This window comes from Tachypleus tridentatus, chromosome 1 (assembly GCF_004210375.1).
Source record: "Tachypleus tridentatus isolate NWPU-2018 chromosome 1, ASM421037v1, whole genome shotgun sequence".
Lineage (NCBI taxonomy): Eukaryota > Metazoa > Arthropoda > Merostomata > Xiphosura > Limulidae > Tachypleus > Tachypleus tridentatus.
The window spans coordinates 48,797,404-48,817,966 of record NC_134825.1 but is presented as its reverse complement, the minus strand read 5'-3'; the positions used below and the strand labels follow the sequence as shown (position 1 = coordinate 48,817,966).

Sequence of the window (20,563 nt, the reverse complement as noted above, 5' to 3'; positions counted from 1 at the left end):
TATAAAGTTTATAATGTATTTTACAATACAGTTATATGCTATTTTTGTTCCAATTTTATACGTCATAATAACTGAGAACATATTCGCATTATTATAATACACTAAATATGAAAGGTTAAATATGGTATTATAAATATTCGTAAACTTGCTTACTGATTTTAGTAGATATATTTCTATAATAAATATTTTTTTGTGTGCGTGATAAGAGTACTGTATGTTTTGACTGTTTTACTTTTCATAATTTTTCTCCTTGAAGCTACGACTTTTAAATACATTCTATTTTCTTATTACGCTTAGCTTTTGTGGAAGATGATACGTTCGGAAGATATTGAAATTAAGGTTCCTTTAACGTATTCTCAAAAACATTTCTTGTATCAACGGAAGCGTGATATAGAATGTCTATTTCATATTAAAGTATGTGAAAAAGAAGAACATTTTGGAGATCAAACGAGTGTTAGAAGTGATGTTGTTGTGATAGGACAGGATCGGAAAAAGTGTAAAGCAGCCAAAGTATGTGACTTTTGACAGTCTAGGCAAAAATTTTAATTTTAAAGAGCATTGAAAAACAGTGGAATAATATACTGAAATTTATGTTAAAGCTCAAAAGTAATGACATTCGTAAAATAACGAACCTTCTAAATTAAGTTCTTTAAGTTTTACTAGCTTTTAATAATTTGCCACACAGAAGATTAACTAAGAAAATCGCATTATTAAACGTTAGAGAATGGGTCGCAGTGTGGTTAGACGAAAGAAAGTTAACGATTATTATTGTTAGTAATGGAGTTAAGTAACACTAGACCCTTGTTACTGGTGAAGTGCCTTAGGGGTTAGTTCTTGAGCCCTTGATATTATCTTTTTTTTTTCCTTACTTTATTTCTAGTCATGGCGACGTTGGGGTATATAATAGAATGACTTGGAGTCAGTTTGTAAGTTGAACAATTACTTGACAAATGACCTTTACGTTTAATGATATTTAAGCTTAATAAATTATAGTGGAATTTTATGGTGTCAGTGCAGTGGTATTAGTGCTGATTTTTTCATTATTCAATTGGATATATATAAAACCTAAAACAGTATTTGTTTGATATCCTCCATAAGCTAAATTTTAAAAGGCTTAGCAACTTATTTCCAATAGTAACTGAGTACAAAGGTTGTAGCAAGAAGAGAGAATTGTTTACTTTACTTCTTGATTTATTGTTCTCTATATTTTAAGAAAAATAAGTTTTATAATTTTTTCTAAATAGTAATAATCTATATATATATAATGTCTAATAATTGAAATGTGACTCTATATTACAAAATACTTGCCCAATAAAATACAGCCAAGACAGAGAAGACTAAAGGCCTGTTTTATATTAATGTATTAGGTATGGCTGGAAGGCCAACATAATAAAAAAGAATAAACATATTTATATGACTGTATAGAATTATGAGACTTAAGTTACTTAGACTAAACATTTGTACTTGTTATAATGTGTAATCATTTTAGCATGAAAAAAGGATAATTTATATTTTCTACTTTTTTATGATGGTTGAGGATGGTCATAGACAACAGAAAGTAAAATATAAATTTTTACTGAAAACAAACATTTGAAAAATATTTAGGATGTTTTAGAGATTACACAAATATTTGAGATTTTTTGGGACAAAGAATAGTTTTTAATAATAATATGAAATCACTTTGCACTCAAACTAGTTACAAAATAGACTATATTAAAAAACAAATCTTTAGTAAAAATATTTCATTGAAAATCAGATTTTTGGTATGCAAGATACTCGTAATCTTGACTAAAAGTCTACAAAATTTTGTGAAGATACACTTACTGTATCAAAAGTTATAGTGCAAATACTTAGCATGTACAAATATGTAGACAGAATTGTGTATATTATTCCAAGCCTGTTGCAAAATCATTAACTGATTAACAGATTCCACTAATTTACCATCTCTAATTTATAGTCATACTGATTTGAAGGCAAACTTATCTGTGTGTGTGTGTGTGTGTGTATATATATATATATATATATAAATCACTAGTTAGTCCTAATTTTGAATACTGTGCAGCTTTTCTGCTAGTTGAAACTACCAGACACAGTGATTGATTATTAGTGCTGAGATTGAGGTGGGATGAAGAGGGGTGTAATCCCATGTATTTTAAGGAGGGCCTAAAACCATTGTGCTACCATTTATAGTGTTAAGGAATACACATTCGAAAATTTCACAAGCCATTGTAATTTGTCTTTTCTTCCAGTTCAAGCATTGCTGATTGGTAATTACCAGTCACCATAATAAATGACATGGTGATTGCGTGACATTTCTTAACTCTTTACAAATGGACAAAAAATTACATTGTAAAGTCCTTCAATATAACAGCACCATTTTCAGTTATTCATCTGTTGCTGGGCTTATTTGGCCCCATATCAGTGAAGCTGATTGTTATTTTGGCATATATTTGTACAATGTCCATACTTGATAGCTAGTCCAGGTTGAATGTGGTTTTATGCTTTTTCTGTTTTTCAATGATGTTTTGTTTTACCTTCATTTCCTTTTATGTATTTTACTACATTTAATTTATTTTTACCTTTTTACTGGACATCTGGCACAGATAGCCTAGCTGCTTTGTGCCATAAAACACTAAATCAATCAATCAATCAACCAGGTTGAATGAGAGAAAACAAGTTGATATTATTACTGCAGTCTGGTAGTCAAACTGGACTACTGTTGCTTGTTAATAGTAAAGTGCGTTATGGGTAATTTCTTACCTTAACTTAATGAAGTTTAGTGATGATTTTAATTTCTTTAAACATTTTTTTTTTCCATTGAGAATATTATATGGTCTGCGTAAAGGTTCACAAACCTGACACCCCCTTTGAACTATACTTTCTACCTTAGGCACTCTTAGGCATTATTAGAATAATAATGTAGCTAAATTCCTTGTACCCTTAAAACTTTTTACTAAGAATGCATTTACAACACCTGACTCCTTCCACTTTTCCCTCCTCTAAAAATTGTGTGATTGCCAGCTTCAATATTAATTTTATTTTTACTAATATTTCCATGGACAAAACTATTAATATTGCACTGTCTGAACCCTTCACTAAAAACATTCTTGTTAATGGACCTTCTACTACAGAATTTCTTCTTCTCTTTAACAATATCCTTTATGAGCTGATAGATGGTGGTGTTATGGGTTTCCCACTGAAGCCTATGTTTGTCAACATTTTTCCCTGTCATCACAAACAGAACTGGATTGACAAATGTCCTTCAAGCTTCAGACCTTTTTTCTACAGAAAGTATGATGTTGATACTTTCCTTATTTTCAACTATATTGATCATTTCCAACTTTTTAATGACTATCTTAATTCACCTCATCCCTCTATACAGTTCAGTTATATTGAGACAAATAACTCTGTTTTCTTTCTGAACACTCCTGTTAACCATGGTGCCAATGGCCTTCATTGTTCATGTGCCATAGAAATACATTTACTTCCTTTTTCATTCAGTTTGATAGTTTTGTATCATTTTCTTTCTGATGCAGTCTTATTCTCTGTCTATTAAATAGAGCCTAAAAACTTAGCTCATCCTATCTAGCCCTTCACAAATAAATTACTTTCATACAAAATATTCTCTCTTAAAAGGCTACTCTGCATTTCTTGGAGAAAATAACTTCCTCTTGTTTTAATTAATTTATTGGTCAAGCCAGCTAAGATATCCACTGTACCCAAACTTCCCTTATACACTTGTTTACTATATCTCGGAAGACGTAACTCTCTTATCACAAGACAATTAAAAAACATTGTAACACTTACTATTCCCATATTGATCTCAAAGTTATTATCAAACTGAATTTCAGACTCAAAAATGTTTTCTACTAAAAGTTCATCTTCTGACTACCCATTGTTCACATCTCATCTGCTTGTATATGTGTGGAGATTGTAAGGCCTTTCATATTGATTAAACCAAATGTCACCTCTAAGTATGAGCATGTGAACACATGGGCATATCTATAAAAACTGAAAGGGAGGTTACAAATCCTTCCAAATCCAATATCTATCAGCACAAAAAAACAGTTTCTCTCTCTAAGTTTAAAATTCTCTAAATAGCCAAACATGATGCTGAACTTTTTATAAAATAAAAATTATAAATACAAATTATCCTAAATAATGCACATTGTTCACACTTTTTGGTAATATTTTTGTTCTAATTACAATTAATATTTTTTTGTTTTGCACCTCTGAATTATTGATGGTGGAATTGTGAGGAGAATAAAAGATTTAATCAATGCTTTCTATTACCACATTCTTGTTTTGTTTAATCAATAAGGGCAAACAAATTGTTTTGCTGTACCAAAGCTGAACAAACTTAAATTAATAATAGAAAAAGTAAAACAGTGGTACAAATTGCAGTGGGCAGAGCACAGATAACTCATTGTGTATCATTGTACGCAACAAAGAAACATAATGGTAATGGTTTCAAGGATATTTGGAATAATTGAAAAGTGTATTTGAGTTGTGATATTAATCATTTTCGCTGAACAGACTCGAATTGATTGGTAATAATGATAAAAATCATAATGCAATAGTTTGAGTACTGGATAATTGAAATAATCAATAACAGTAATAATCTGAAACACTAAAAAAGAATGAAGGCTACTTACATCAATTTTTTTAATTAAAAAAGAAAAATTTACAAGAACTAAGAATATAGATTCCTAGTAAGTTTAAATAACTCATGTCAACAACTCAGTGAAAATTATTTTTATCCTGTAGTTGTAAGCAAGGTGAAGAATACGTTCAAGCTTGGTGCAGCTCTTATTATGACAGCATTCCATCTACCTGATTAATTTACTAATCAGTCATCACTCTTACTGACAGGGCTTTTACCCTAACTTAAGTGCTGTCAATTTGTTGGTACACGGTCACTTTAAGAGCAGATTTTAATATTTTCCAAGTTTCCTCTAGATGTTTCTATATGTTACAGCAAGATAAGTACAAGCTTATTTAATTAAGCTAACTGAAAGAATTAACTGGGTTAACAGAACAAATATTAGGAAATTTTATTGAACTCCACTAATTGTTTTTAAATTTTAACACTTTTTTTAAGTAGTCTTCATTTATCTGACAAAAGTAACTTAATTTTCCACTTGTATATTCTTTATAAACTATCTTGTATATATATCTGGAAGAAAGAGAATATGTTTACAGATTGAATAATCATTGAAATAATAATGCAGTATAAATTAGACATGTAATTTTAGAACATAAAAAGGACCTGTTGATTCATCTGGGTTACTCCATTCACTAAACTAAACTTAAAAATAAAACACCAAGATAGCCCTTATCATCCAAATATTTATCAAGCTTTTCCTATTGAAAACAACAAAAGTTGGTCTGTATTTCCTGTCAAAAACAACAGATGAGTATACTTTAGCCTGTATACCCAAGTGATGATAACATGACATTTGAGGAAATTAATGGGTCTGGTGATGATTCATTTTCTTTTGCTTATAAGTTATTGTTTGCCTACATGTTATTACATTAGCATGATATGCTTCCTTAATCAAATATATTTAGACTTCTATTTAACATTTCTCCAGATACAACCTAAAATTCTATTTTTCTTGCAACATCCTACAGCATACAACTTAAATGGCTTAAGAGACTGATCAACTTGAATATGAACGTCATTTTTTTCTTTTAATATTATTATTTACATCAAAATTATACTTGTAACTCAAATTATGATATCACACTTAAATTATTGTAATTAAAATCCATCTGCTACCTTAGTGTGAAATGCATATTATCCGGTGTGATAACTAAATTACAAAACGGCAGGACTGAATAGGAGACATGAATGTTTTGAAACTAATTTCTTAGTATTTGTACTAACATTTTGTTTTAAAGAAAAGTGTATTTTTTGTTCATCTGTCAGTTTGCTTGTCCAGTTCATTAAATAATTGAAATCCTTTTGTAAAGTAACAGCACTCTTCTTACATCTAGCAACATCATAGACCTTATTATCAAGAAATTAGTAGTTTATTGATCATTCCAGCAACTGTCTTATTGATCTAAACCAATAAGAGCATTTATAATAACCATCTTTCTTCCATTCAGCCACTTTTCGAATCAGTGAATTAATTTATCCCCCAGATCGAATTAAATAATATTTTAACAACTTTCATTATCATCAAATGGTTTCTGTAAAGCCAGATACATCCAGTTTATGGCTGTGCCATCATCTACATAAGAAGTAACACCTTTAACTAATTTTGAAACATTGCCTAGAAAATATTTTCTATCAGTGAAAATGTGTTGAACTTCATTGTTTTTTTGTAATTGATGGAAATAATTGTAAGACTATGGGACAATAATATAAATTCTGTCAGTGTAGCAGTCATCTTCAATAAGACAGCCTTATTTTCCTAACATCGTGTTTGGCTTTTGGAATGAAATGACCTTAGATATAGTATATGCAGTTAATTTAAGGGAGTTTAAAGGAAGGCTTAATAACTGTTTTTATTTTATAGTTTAACATAGTGGTTGAATAATCCCAGATGGACAAAGAGGTCCCTTTTTGTCCTTAAATTATATGCAAGTGATAGATTTAATATATAACATTAACTTTTTTAAATAATGATAATGTCATTGGCAAAGTATGAGGAGCGTGGTACATGAAACTTTACAAATGATATTTATATGCAAAAACGGCTCGTTTGGGCTGAGAAAACACTTTACATAGAAGAGCGAACAACGTTTCGACCTTCTTCGGTCATCGTCAGGTTCACAAAGAAAGAGGTAACTGACGGAAGCTGACCACATGTTTGAAAGGGTTGTGTAACTGTGTGTCGAAAATGTAGAGGCGGTATTAGATGTTTGAATATATAATTTTATTTATTATATTAATATAGGTATAAAGCGTTCCTTTATATTGGTTTATTTTGGGTTTAAGTTGTTGTATAAGTAAGGCTTCTTTAATTTTACGTTTGTTTATGTTTGTTTCTTTATTTAGTATTTGAGTGTTTTCTATGGTTATGTTGTGTTTATTTGACTTGCAGTGTTCGAAACGTGTGAAGGTGACTTTTTATGTTCTTTGAATCTGGTTTCCATTTTTCTACTTGTTTCTCCAATATAGAAGTCGTGGCAGTTATCACATTGTATTTTATAAATAATGTTGGTGTGGTGTTTGTCAGTGTAGTTTTTACATAGTATAGACCTCAGTTTTGTGCGGGTTTTGAATAAATTTGGTATTAATTGGAATGTCATATTTTGTTACTAATTTTGCCAAATGTTGGTTATTTGTTTGCTGATGTCGGAATATATGGTATACAGCAGTATATGGTTTCGTGGTTTTTTGATTCGTGAGCTGTATTTACTTTAGTTGGTTGATTTTGCTTTCTGTCTAGGTGTGTGCGTATAATGTTTTCTACGGTTTGTGGAGGAAACTTATTGATGTTGGTGAAGTATTGTTTTATTTTGTCTAATTCATCGTTAATTTTATCTGGTGAGCATAGTTTTATGGCTGTGTTTATTTGGTTTCTTAGTATGTTGAGTTTTTGTTTTGTTTCATGTGCTGAGTCCCAAGGAATGTATAGTCCAGTATGGGTGATTTTTCGGTGGATTTCTGTTTGAAATTGTGTATCAGTTCTTGTAATTTTGAGGTTAAGAAATGATATTTGATTGTTTTCTTCCTGTTCACATGTGAAGTTGATGTTGGGATGTATAGAGTTAATGTGATTGAAAAAATTAAGTATGTGTTCTGTAGATTTGAATCCGCGAACCGTGTCATCTACATATCTATACCAGTATAGTGGTGGATGTAATGCTGTGTTAATTGCTTGTGTTTCAACTTGTGTCATAAAAATATTGGCTAGAACTGGTGATACTGGGTTGCCCATGCTTAGGCTGTTTGTTTGTATATAGTTTTGGTTGTTGAACATGAAGTTTGTCTTTATCGTGGTGAATTCTATGAGGGTTGCTAACTGGTTACTGGGAATTTCTATAGTTGGGTTAGGGTCTCGGATATAGAGTTCTAAGGCTATCTTGCAGGCTTCAGTGGTTGGAACTTCTGTAAAGAGGATATAACATCAAACTGGCCATTAAGGCTTTATGATTAAGTTGATTTAGATTAGACTTGAAATTAAAAGAGTCTGATAAATGAGCTGGCTGATGTTACATATTTGGAGAATGCCCATGCTATGTATTTACCAAGGTTGTAATTAAACGATTCATATGTGGACATTATTGGTCGTAATGGACAATCTGGTTTATGAGGTTTGGGGATGCCGTATATTTGTGGTGCGCGTGAGTCGGTTTTACGTAGGTAGGAATAAAGTGTTTGTGAAATTGTGTTGGCTTTTTTCATTTGTAGTAGTAATTTGTTCAGTTAGCGTCTCGTGTGTCTTTGTTGGATTTGTGTGTATAGGTTTAAATTTGTTCGTGTCTGATAGGATGTTATTCATTTTGGATGTATTCATTAGTGTTCATTATGACTATAGCGTTACCTTTATCTGCTTTTAGAATTTTATGTTTTGTCTTGTTTTAGGTTTTTATGCAATTAATGTCTATTTTGTAAGGTTGTTTTCAGTTTTCTGTTTTGTGAAATTATGTTGATGGTTTTGTGAGAAAATTCTTTGAAAAAATCGTTTAAGATGTTGTTTTTAGGTGTTTCTGGAAAATATAAATTTGTAATTTTACCTGGGAAGGTTGGCTGTTGGATGTCAATAAAATTATCTAAGTTGTCTTCTTTCTGTTGGTTGTTTTTGGTTGTTTCCTTGTTTTTGTTCTCTGTAGAAAGTATCACAAGTCTCCTGGCTAGGTCTTCTAAACATGTTTTGATTTCTATGGTTGGAATGTGCCTAGGTGCTATAGCGAGTTGAGTCCTTTGTTAAGTAGATGTATCTCGTCTGTGTTTAATTGACGGTCGGATCTGTTAATTATGAGGTTAGTCAACGGTTTGTCGCTTTGGTGTCTTTTCTGTTGTTTGCATCTTAGTTTTTCTAGTTTTTGTTGTGGCAGATCTTTTTTGTCTCTGTCGTTTTAGTATTGATTTGGTTTATGTTTCGTTGTATAAGTCCGTAAATCTCTGGTTTAATGCAGCATGCCAGTTGATGGTCTAGATTCATTTTTTGTTTTTGTAAGTCATGTAGTTCTTTATATTTTGTGTTCAACATGGCTTTCAGTAGTTTTTTCTGTAAATTTTGAATAATGTTTGTGTATGTATTAAAATTTTTTGAAAGTTTTACCTTTACAAAATTAGGGGTTAGTTGTTCTTTTCTACATTGTTGAATAAAATAAATGTCATTACTTCTATTAATAATTCGTTGGTTTAAATTCCTTAGTTTCTTAACGATCGTGTGAGCGTGTACTGTTAATAGTGGTGTACGGTATGCTAGTTCAGACATAATGGTAACAGGTAACAGGTAAGTACAAATACACTGAGAAAAACACAAAAACTTACACTTCTCGTACAGTCGCTGCGATGAAACAATAATCAGTGATGACGAGAAACCCACTTGTTGAGAAATTTATAACCAAATTTATAAGAAACCAAATAAACACAGCCATAAAACTATGCTCACCAGATAAAATTAACGATGAATTAGACAAAATAAAACAATACTTCACCAACATCAATAAGTTTCCTCCACAAACCGTAGAAAACATTATACGCACACACCTAGACAGAAAGCAAAATCAACCAACTAAAGTAAATACAGCTCACGAATCAAAACCACATTTAAACCATATACTGCTGTATACCATATATTCCCGACATCAGCAAACAAATAACCAACATTTGGCAAAAATTAGTAACAAAATATGACATTCCAATTAATACCAAATTTATTCAAAACCGGCACAAAACTGAGGTCTATACTATGTAAAACTACACTGACAAACACCACACCAACATTATTTATAAAATACAATGTGATAACTGCCACGACTTCTATATTGGAGAAACAAGTAGAAAAATGGAAACCAGATTCAAAGAACATAAAAGTCACCTTCACACGTTTTGAACACTGCAAGTCAAATAAACACAACATAACCATAGAAAACACTCAAATACTAAATAAAGAAACAAACATAAACAAACGTAAAATTAAAGAAGCCTTACTTATACAACAACTTAAACCCAAAATAAACCAATATAAAGGAACGCCTTTATACCTATATTAATATAATAAATAAAATTATATATTCAAACATCTAATACGCCTCTACATTTCGACACACAGTTACACAACCCTTTCAAACATGTGGTCAGCTTCCGGTCAGTTACCTCTTTCTTTGTGAACCTGACGATGACCAAGAAGGTCAAACGTTGTTCGCTCTTCTATGTAAAGTGTTTTCAGCCCAAACGAGCCGTTTTTGCATATAAATTTCTCAACAAGTGGGTTTCTCGTCATCACTGATTTACAAATGATAATTCTACTTTGGTGCTCAGTAATTTCACTAAGCAGACTGCACTTCATCAAATGTTCTTGAGATAAGAGCTGATACCACTGCAAATAGCAAAGGTACCTAACTACTGATCTACAGCAGAGTGGTAGGATGAACTTTTCTCTTCTTTGACAGTTATTGGTAACTAAGACTGTTATTACCCTCTTAAAGACCAACCACCCTGTTAGAAAAGTGAAGTTGTCTAAGCTGAAGGTGACTTCTATTCTGCAAAAAATTATGTTTGTGTTCTCTAGTTCTACCATTCTCATCATTTAGTATGAAGAATGATGGTTCATTAACACTTATTTTTTTCAACAATTTTAAACACCTTAATCACATTTCCTATAACTGTTCTTTTCTCAAAATAAAATAATTTTATTTATTTTAACCTATCCTTGTATGTCAATCTTTCTATCTTATTTAATGTCCTAGTATCCTTTCTTGGAACCCTTTCCAACTATTCCTTATCCTTTTTTAGGTAAGCAGCACAAGAAAGAACATGGTACTCCAAATATACCAAACCAATGACATGTGCAAGGAAATTATAACCTCTTTAGATTTATATTCAGTGTTTTATAGATATAACCCAAAATGCTATTTGATTTGCCATTGGCAAAACCACCTTCACTGGATGGCTTAAAAGTCTGATGAATTAGAACACCAAGATCCTTTTCTTCCATAACACTGTTATTTATGTTTATAATTCTTGTATATTATTAAATTACTTAATTGTTTAATATTTGAAATATGTGGTGTAAGTCATGAAGTAATGGCTTCCACATAGTTTTACAGGGACATTTATAAAAAATCCTTTCATGTTTAAAATCATATTAAGTAAGTTAAGAATCTAATCAGGCAGTTACATTGTGTTTATATTAGCATTTAAAAATTGCACATTTAAAAATGAGTTTTGAATCTAGGGTAACATTAATGTATGGGTGTAATAATGCTTATTTCAAATATATTCATTTTATGTATTTGCTTCTGATTTTTTTTTTATCTTTTTGTAGGAATACATAGTACACCTTACAACTGAACCAAGCAAGACTGAAGTTTTTACATACCCTAACCATCTTCAAATAATATTTGGTAATTATGTGTGGATGGTTTCACTCCAGCAAGGTTACTCAGTTCATATTACCTGTGGTAAAGAAAATTATTCCCTGTGTGTTGCAGGTCCAGCAAAAGCTGTTTCTAATGTGTGTTCACTTATGCAAAGTGCCTGTGATAATGCCATTAAAGCAGATATACACCATTTGGAAAGATTTAGTGTTAGTAAGAATAAAGAACTGGATACACAGCTGATTTCTGCAGTGAGAAACTTGTTCAGAATATCTATTGATATTAAAAGGTACAAATATTTTCCAGACAGATTAAAAGAGATTCTCCTGTCATGGGTTACTCAAGCATTTAAGGTCAGCAACAACTCTCAGACATGTCAAGATCTGCTTTCTTCATCTGCTAATTCATCAAGTAGTTTCAATAAAAAGGATGACAGTGTTGTTATTATTGAAGACACTGAAAAATATGGTCACAGTAAAAATATCTCTGTAGTTGAAATTGAATCTGATGATTCAGTTTCTGATGTTCAAGAATGTTGTGCTCAGTCTTCCCAACCAATAAAGAACACTGCAAAAAAAACTTTAAGTGCATATACCAGTGAAAAGGGTAAAGACACAAGGAATCCAATAATTGATGTTGATTCTGATGATTCAGTGTCAGAAATTCAGTTTGTTAAAGTTGCATTGACTGATAAAAGAAAAGTAGTCAAATATAAAAAGTGCAACAAAATTAATTACAATAAAGGCAGATGTATAACAAGAAGAAAACAGAGGACATTATATAACAGTAGTATGAAGGTACATAAATTTAAAACTTCAACACCAAGGAATTTTAATAGAACATTAAAAATCTTAAGAAAGTATTGCAGAAAAAAGCAACCTACAAGGGTTTGGAAGTCATTTAGGAATGAGAGTAGATTTAACTCAACAGTTCCAGTGAACAATGCAAAATCCTGTAATAACTTGGAAGATAGGCCACGAGTTCAGTTAACTTTGAATAATCTGAAAGATACTGTAATTTCTCGTACAGTGTCCATGGAAACTAACCACAGCTTATCATGTGATTGTTGTAAAATAGTATATAATGGTAAACACTATAGATATATCGATAAAGATCAGGAGGAGTCACTGTTTTCTGAAAAGCTAGTTCAAAATAATCCTGTTGTAAGTGGGACCTCAAGTCAGGGTAAATGTATTTCAGCAGGTGTTGCCTCTCCTGTTCAGAGAAGAAGATTGAGGCCAATTGTTATTGATGGAAGTAATGTTGCCATAACGTGAGTGTGTAATAATAAAGGGAAATATTTATTTTTATTTTTTATTTTTGCATTTTTAATTCTGTATAGTGTATATTAGATCAGTGAGGTTTCATACAAAATAATGTTAATTTATAATCCAGTATAAAAGTTGCTGTTCTCTTGAATGATTTAATGTTCTTACTGTTTTTGTTGTTTATTAATATTTCACAGACATGGAAAACCCAAAAATGTTTTTTCTTGTCGAGGTATTGAACTCTGCATTAACTTTTTTTCGCCAACGTGGTCACCATGATGTCACAGCATTTGTTCCCCAGTACAGACGTTCCAAAGGTTGGACCCTCAGCATTACTGATCAGTACCTGTTAGAAGCTTTAGGTGATCGACAGTTCATTGTCTTCACACCATCTCGTAAAATAGACGACAAAGTTGTCAGTAGTTATGATGATAGGTAAACACTGAAAGTTTAACTGTTCAATGATAGTTTTTAATTTTGTATGTGTTATCTTGTTTTAGAAATTAGTAACTGTTGTTTCAAGAATACTTTTGAAAGCTGTGATGCTATAGATTAAGATTCAGTTTTTTTAGATCCATACATGGAATACTGCTATATACATATTTTCATGTGATTTTCGTAATTTTTTCACTTTTGTGATATTTCTTATTTTAATTGAGAAAGACCTGTTTGCTTTTAAGGCTCTCAATGATTCCTTTACATTTCTGCATTTAATGATACATTTATTATTTTTTTATGCACAGAAAGATGCAAAAGCACTTGTAAAATTGATCTACTGGTCAGTAGGTTGTAATATTCTGGTATATCTCAGTCACTGAATTATTTTCTTTTTTGTTGAACTGATCAGCTAAAGCTAACAGACCTTCTGCAGAGCTGTCTAAACAACATTAACAAAGACATTTTATGCCATGTTTCAAATAGTGATTTGAAGAAATTAAATTAATTGTAGTGGTTGGCCTATCAAAATGAATGCCCCTCAGTGTGGATTCCTATATGTTGTGAAGGGACCTCCTAGGGAAGGCTCTGTTCTTTCAGTTTACCTCCTTTAGGATCTAAACATCCACCCACGTGTTTGCCATGTGTGGTGACCCGTGAAGGGGAGGACAGGATCCTGGTGGTTTAGAGGTTCAACCCTAACACACCACTTTGGCCTTGAATTCCTGTAGATGGGTAGCCTTGGGGTGACTCCCCATAGGGTCATTCGGCTGGTCTACATGGTACTTGAGCTAGGGTCAACCAAGTATTAGTGTTGGATGTTCTCAACAGGCATTGTGGACATAGTATCTGATCCTGGTGTTTGGGTGTAGTGCTCACGAGACTCTGGAGTTGCTGCAGTGTCCTTGTTTGGCATTGTAGTCCAATCCCTCATAGGAATCTATACTGGGTGGGGTCAGTGGGCACTGAATTTTTTTTTTTTTTTATTATGGATGCTCCAAATAAAAACTTAAATAAAATACTGAAAAAACTGTTTCTAGTTAAACAACAACATCTTGAAGATTCTGAGAAGCAGTCTTCAACATCTGTAACACCTGTACCTCATTTTTTTTTACTACATTTCCTTTCAGGCAAACCTTTGGGGCAAACGTCTCCCTTTTTCATTGAGAAGGGACTAGAGGGACTTGCTCACTCTTCAAAGTCAGTAAAAAAGCTTCACTCTGGCAACATATTGGTGGAAATATCCACATCTCAACACAGGAACTCCTCTTACATTCAAAGGCAGTTGGAGATATACCTATTGAGGTTATGAGTGTGTATGTATATTTGTGTATGTATTTTTCTTGTAGTGAAACCATATTAGGCTATCGGCTGTGTCCACTGAGGGGAATAGAACCCCTGATTTTAGCATTATAAATCCGAAGACTTACCCCTGTACCAGCAAAGGACTGAGGTTACACCTCATGCTACTTTGAATTTGTAACAAGGAGTTATTGTTGAGAGGGATTTGAAGAACATCCCCAAGTCAGAGATTCTTGCAGTTTTCTACCTCCAAGGAGTTTCTGCAGTAAGGTGTGTCTCCACTTGCAAAGCTGGAATTAAGATGCTGACCAGTGTCCTAATTTTAACATTTACATCACTGCATCCACCTGCCACCATCAAGGCAGGTTATTTTAATTGCAAGATACAGCCATACATTCCACACCTTCTCAGACATTTCCAGGGTCAGTGGTTTGGTCATTCAAAGTCATTGTGTCTTGGCTACTTGATATGTGCTTGTTGCAGTGGCAAGGACCATGATGCCTATGAGTGTGAAACAGACCCTCTTTGTGTCAGTTGCAATGGCTCTCACTTATTCTACTTTCGTTCTTGCCCTAAATGGTTGGAAGAAAAAGAGGTACAGCATGTGAAGACGATTCAAAACATTATTTACTCTGAGGCTCGAAAGTTTCTGTCCACCTTTTCCTCAGATGTATGCTACTGTACTTCATTCTGCTACAACAGTGGGAGTGCAGATGGATCTCTCTGTGTCTCCAAACCATACGAAACATCTTTTGCCTTCCATGGTTAAAAATGTTGATGAATCAACATCAACACCCATCTCTGTCCCTAACATTCATTCCAGTAAACACCAAGAACCACTTCCTTTAGTTCCATGTACAGGTATTTCCTCAGCTACGTCTTTTTCTCCCACCCCAAAATGCAAAATGATCATTCGTTGAAGTCTTCAATCACTGGAATCCTCTTCCAATGACAAAGACCTGCCCAATCGATCCAGGGCACTATTTACACTGACTTGCTTAGTTCTCTACTGGCCCTGGAATCACTTCACATTGGTTCACACCCTGTTCTCGCCAATATTTAAAACTGTCTTACCCATTTCTCTTTAACATCTACTTTTATCCAGTTTTTCTGGATACTGGGCCACATTGGTATTTGCAGGAACAAGCTCGCCTACACCACAGCTAAATATGTCTGCTCTGGCACTATCACTGCTGTGCCTGTTCCATACATAGACTATGGCCCTGTATTCAAGGCTCGGCTCTGTACCAGTTGGCAGTCAACTTGGAGTGAGCAATGTGAAAACAAGCTTTTCCAAATAAAATCCTCTATTGGACTTTGGCTGTCTTGCTTCCTTAAGGATTGGAAAGAGGAAGTTGTTCTAACTAGACTATGCATTGGTCACAGTTTTTAACTCATTGTTTTCTTTTATCTAGGACTGATGCACAAATGTGTTGTCTGTGTGACATTCAGGTCACAATAAGCTGCATTTTACTGTCTTGCTGTCATTACAACTATCAACATTTTAAACACGTATTGTCCAAAGGTTTATCCATAACATTAGACAGTGTTATTGGCAATGGTGACACTGTCCACTTTAGAAATATTTTTAGTTTTTTAAAGGCCATTAATTTTTTAATGCTATTTAAGTTTTTAAATTTATACATTAGACCTTTTTCAATGTGATTTCCTTTTAAGAATCAAAGGTTATCTAGATCGATTTGAAATTAGAAAATGGCCGTAACATCAAATAACTTGAAACCAGGGCTGGAAAGGCTAACTTAAGGTGTCTAATGCTGATGTTTGAACTACCTGTTAGTCATCCTGGTGAATTAAAATTTTGCTACAAATCTTTTAAAACTTTTGTTACTTTTCTTTCTGTAAACGGCCATAACATCAAATAACTCAAAATCAGGACTGGAAAGGCCGATTTCAGGTGACTAACGTTGGTTTTTGAACTTACCTTTTAGTCATCCTGGTGAGTTATGATAATTACATTTATGCTACAGAAAGTTTTTTACAACTTTTATGGCTAGTTTTCTCTTACTACTGTAAACTAGATATAAAAATTTGATTTAATGCTATTTAAGTTTTTAATTTGAAAATTAAACTTTGTTTTGTTTTACCTTGTTTCTTTTATGAATTTTAGTAATTTTACTTTAATTTTAATTTTCTACCGGATGTTTGGTACAGATAGCCTAGTTGCTTTGTGCCATAAAATACCAAATCAACCAACCAAAATGAGTGGTTTTAACAGTTTTTTTTAATGTATGTAAACTTCATAACTGATATATTTAGCAGTAAGCAGAATGTTTTTACATTAATAAAAATGTTTTAATTATTAAAAATTTATATCAAATTCAAGCTATTTGTGTATTAATCTTAGTTTTACCCTAGTGCAGCATATCCCAAATTTTCTCAGTTCACGGCACCCTTGGTGTATCAGCAATTTTTTAAAGGTGTTCCGAGGCAAAACAAAAAACCTAACAGTTCCATTTATTTAGTAGTTAGGTCCAAACAACTTAATACTTAAGTATTTATGTCCTAACAACTCTGTAGCTATTTGAAAAAATAATATACGTAAATTGAAAGTAAAAACATTATTTTTATATGATTTTTAAATAACCACTATTACTCATGGGATGTGTGTACCTGTTGGGCAGTGCATAGCTTCTCAAACTTTGGAGTCATATTCGACACAACAATCCTAATTTCCTGTTCCACATTGATTTTTGCATGATACTTGCTTTGTATCACAGCAACCACTGAAAACCCAGCTTCATAGAGATATGATGTTGCAAACAGAATTAGATTCCCTGAGCTTTAGCACTTAGCAGCTGATATTCATCTTTTACTGATAACTAAAACTCAGTTCCATGCTGCCAAATATTGTTTTTAAAGTCTTGTCACAAGACAGCTAAATTAGATTTTCTTCTTCTGTAGGGGTAAATTTAGATAGATCCTTAGCTTTGAATGGGTCTTGGATCCAGGCAAACCTCTCCATATCTTCTGGAAAGTAATTTTCAAGCCAGTCACTGAGCTGTGTTAGGTGCTCCTCAAAAACAGATTTTAGTTTGTGGGTCAAATCAACTTCATTGGATGTAATGTAACAAACTGCTGCAACCAGGGGAAACAGTTTTTGCCACTATCTTCATAATTATTCTTCTCCGTAGTAGTAATTTTTTCAAAGGCTGAAACCTCCTCTGCAAGTTTCAGAATGTATGTGTTGCTTCCCTGCAAATAGAGATTCAATGCATTCAGTTTTCTGAAGAGATCACACAGGTATGCTAATTTTGACAAAAAAAATCAGTATCCAAGAAGTTTTTAACATATTCATGTTTTTTGAGGTAAGTATTAAGTTACTGTCGTAAATCTAACACATGGGACAGTATGTTCCAATGCGAGAGCCATTGTGAGCTATAGTATTACAACAAGGATGTGTGCTCAGAATACATATCTTCACACAATTTTTTGAAAAACCTTGCCTTCTGTGGTTGAGTTTTTATAAAGTTTACCACTTTCAACACTTTTCAGGACTAGGTTCAGTGGAGGACCCAGGTGCTTTGACACTAGGGCTTTTCTGGCGATTATGCAGTGGGTCCACAGTGCATCAAAAGCTTTGCTTTGTATGAGTGCCTGCAATCCTCCATAACAGCTGGATATAGAGCAGCTACCATTGGTACAGAAGCCAACTCACTTAGTCTAGTCTAAGTTGTTTACACACATAAAAGTGTCAAGGATCTCAAACAAGTCTTGAGACTTTGTACCTGCAGTGATACTTTTACAAAAGAGAAGGTGTTTCACAATTTTATCATCATTAATGAACTGTGTGTAGCAAATCAAATGAGCATCCTTGTTTCTGTCCATCGTCTCATCTAGCTGTAACTTGGACCCCTTCCCTTTCATTTTTTTCAGTTAACTGATCGTTGAGGTCATTGGTCATGTGCTGGATTCTATGACTGATAGTATTGTTGAATAAAGGCAGTTTGAAAGCAGTCTTCCTGCAGATTCACCAACATATCTACTGCAGCTGGTAAAATCAATTCTTCTGCATTGGTGTAAAGCTTTTACATTTTGCATCTCTTATGTCACCTTGTAGGATGCTAGCAAAGTATTACTTGGTATTAATGCTTGTTTCAAAAATCTCCCTTTTTGTTTTTTTATTTCTTTTAACTTTCTGGTAAAATAATCACAGGATTTACTAGTCATGTTAGGATGATTGATCTCTGAGTGGTGTTTCAGTTTACTTGGAAGCATGCACTCTGGAGCCAAAATGTTTAGACATAATACACACTGTGGAAACTCTTCGTGATTGACATCTATCAATGTAAAACCAAAATCTAGATAACTATCGTCATATTTCCATTTTTCATAACTTTGCCACTGGTCTGTGGTTTGCCATCCTTTACTTCACTCCCACACCTCTTATTAATGTTCAAAAATTTTTCCATTTTTATGCACAAGTGCTAAAAATCAACAAAATAATTCACTGAACTTTGCTAGCCCTTGCAGACACTTGACCACAACGTTCTTCAGTTATTTCGATTACTGACAGACCCAGAGAGTCAACAGGTATTTATATACAGAATCTAAAAAACAAGAAATTGGAAAAGTTACTGGTGTAGCCGAAGGTACAAGTGAACAAAAACATATTTCAAACATTCAAGAATGTCATAGAAAGAAATGTAGTACGATCTTATGTTAAGACTATGAACTGCCTTGAGCTAGTAGTTCACTTGGTGTCTGAAAGATGTCAATATTGCTGTGTTTCCCTTGAAAAATTTAAAATATCCTGTGGCACCCTGCCCACAGGGCACTGCAATGCACAGTTTGTGAACCACTGCCCTAGTGCTTGTTGTTGCACTTAAAACAGTTAATGTATCCTTGGCCCATAAAGAAACTTTTCTCTTTCTGTGATATTGAATCAATAGGTTCTATATTAATAAACTGTTATAAAATGGCTTATTGTTAGTGGTAGAAAGCAGTAATATAATAAGCGTATTATAAAGAAGTGCATCTACTTTTTTATTAACTTTTGTGAAGGGTAGAGATAAAACAGTACACTAACATCAGCATTTATGATTTCAGCTTTTATATTGTGAGTCAGTACACATATTTTTAATAAAAAGAGACAAATTACTGTGCTATTAGTTTTAAGAACTGTAATATTTGTTTGTATATAATTGTGTGGTATTTTTAGGCTTGCAAGTTTACCTATGTGTAGTCAATTAAGGCTTGTTAACTTAAGGCTCAAGAAGAGTAAAGAACAGTGTGTTCATCTCCCTGAGGTTGAACTGGTTTTCTTATAGAAGAAAAAAAAAGAGAGATGGGAAATAAGTGCACAAATCATAAAATTGTTGATTAAATACAACAGCACAATACTTAACAACAGGGTAAATGTTCTTTTCGTTATTCACTGAAATGATAAGAAATATGTAAGAAATGTTCACTATTTTTTCTCACCAGATCAAAAGTAATCACTTCAATTAACTCTGGAAAAGTCCTACTATGAAAATTAAATCAAATTTATAGTTAAGTAAGTAAACATCAAGTTACATTTGGATTCTCCAAAACCTAAATAAATGCTTAACTCTCCAGTTAAGCCAAACAAACTGATTCTCTTGCTAGCTAGAATCTCCAGTAATTGAGAACAAGAGATAAAAACACATTTCGTTACCTTGTTTAGATGGGTTTTGTCAGTTTGACTGACCTTGTAACTATCATTAAATTATACAAATACTCTGAATGTATTAAGTTTATATTTAAATTTGCCAGGTTTGTAGTAAACATTGCAACTATACTGTAAACAAGAAATCATATTTCCTTTGTAAAGTGTTTCTGCTAGAGTTGCCAATGAATATACAAAACCTGAATGAAAAAGGATTTTCATGCTAAAATTAGAAATACACCTTTTTATTTTACACTTTTCATGTTTTTATTTGCATAATCTCTTGAACATTCTAAATGAAATCCAAAAATTTTTTCTGGAGAGAAAATGAATTTTTTATCCCTCATTCTAACACGAACTGTAGTGAAATCATTGATGTACAGTGAAACAAAAGAAATGGAAA

At 32.7% G+C, this 20,563-nt stretch overlaps 1 protein-coding gene across 2 annotated transcripts in view; it reads left to right on the top strand.

Annotated features, from left to right (window-relative positions):
* The first annotated feature begins 254 nt into the window (after positions 1-254).
* Positions 255-20,563, top strand: part of LOC143247818 (uncharacterized) — a 37,438-nt gene continuing 17,129 nt past the window's right edge. The window contains exons 1-3 of one of the 2 annotated variants that reach the window (XM_076496334.1): positions 255-510; positions 11,457-12,781; positions 12,974-13,211. In XM_076496334.1, coding sequence (XP_076352449.1) covers positions 310-510; positions 11,457-12,781; positions 12,974-13,055 — 1,608 coding nt within the window. In that variant the 5' untranslated portion in view covers positions 255-309 and the 3' untranslated portion in view covers positions 13,056-13,211. Of the gene's footprint in view, positions 511-878; positions 927-11,456; positions 12,782-12,973; positions 13,212-20,563 lie in introns of those variants that run through there. The other variant, XM_076496343.1, reaches the window with a different exon arrangement.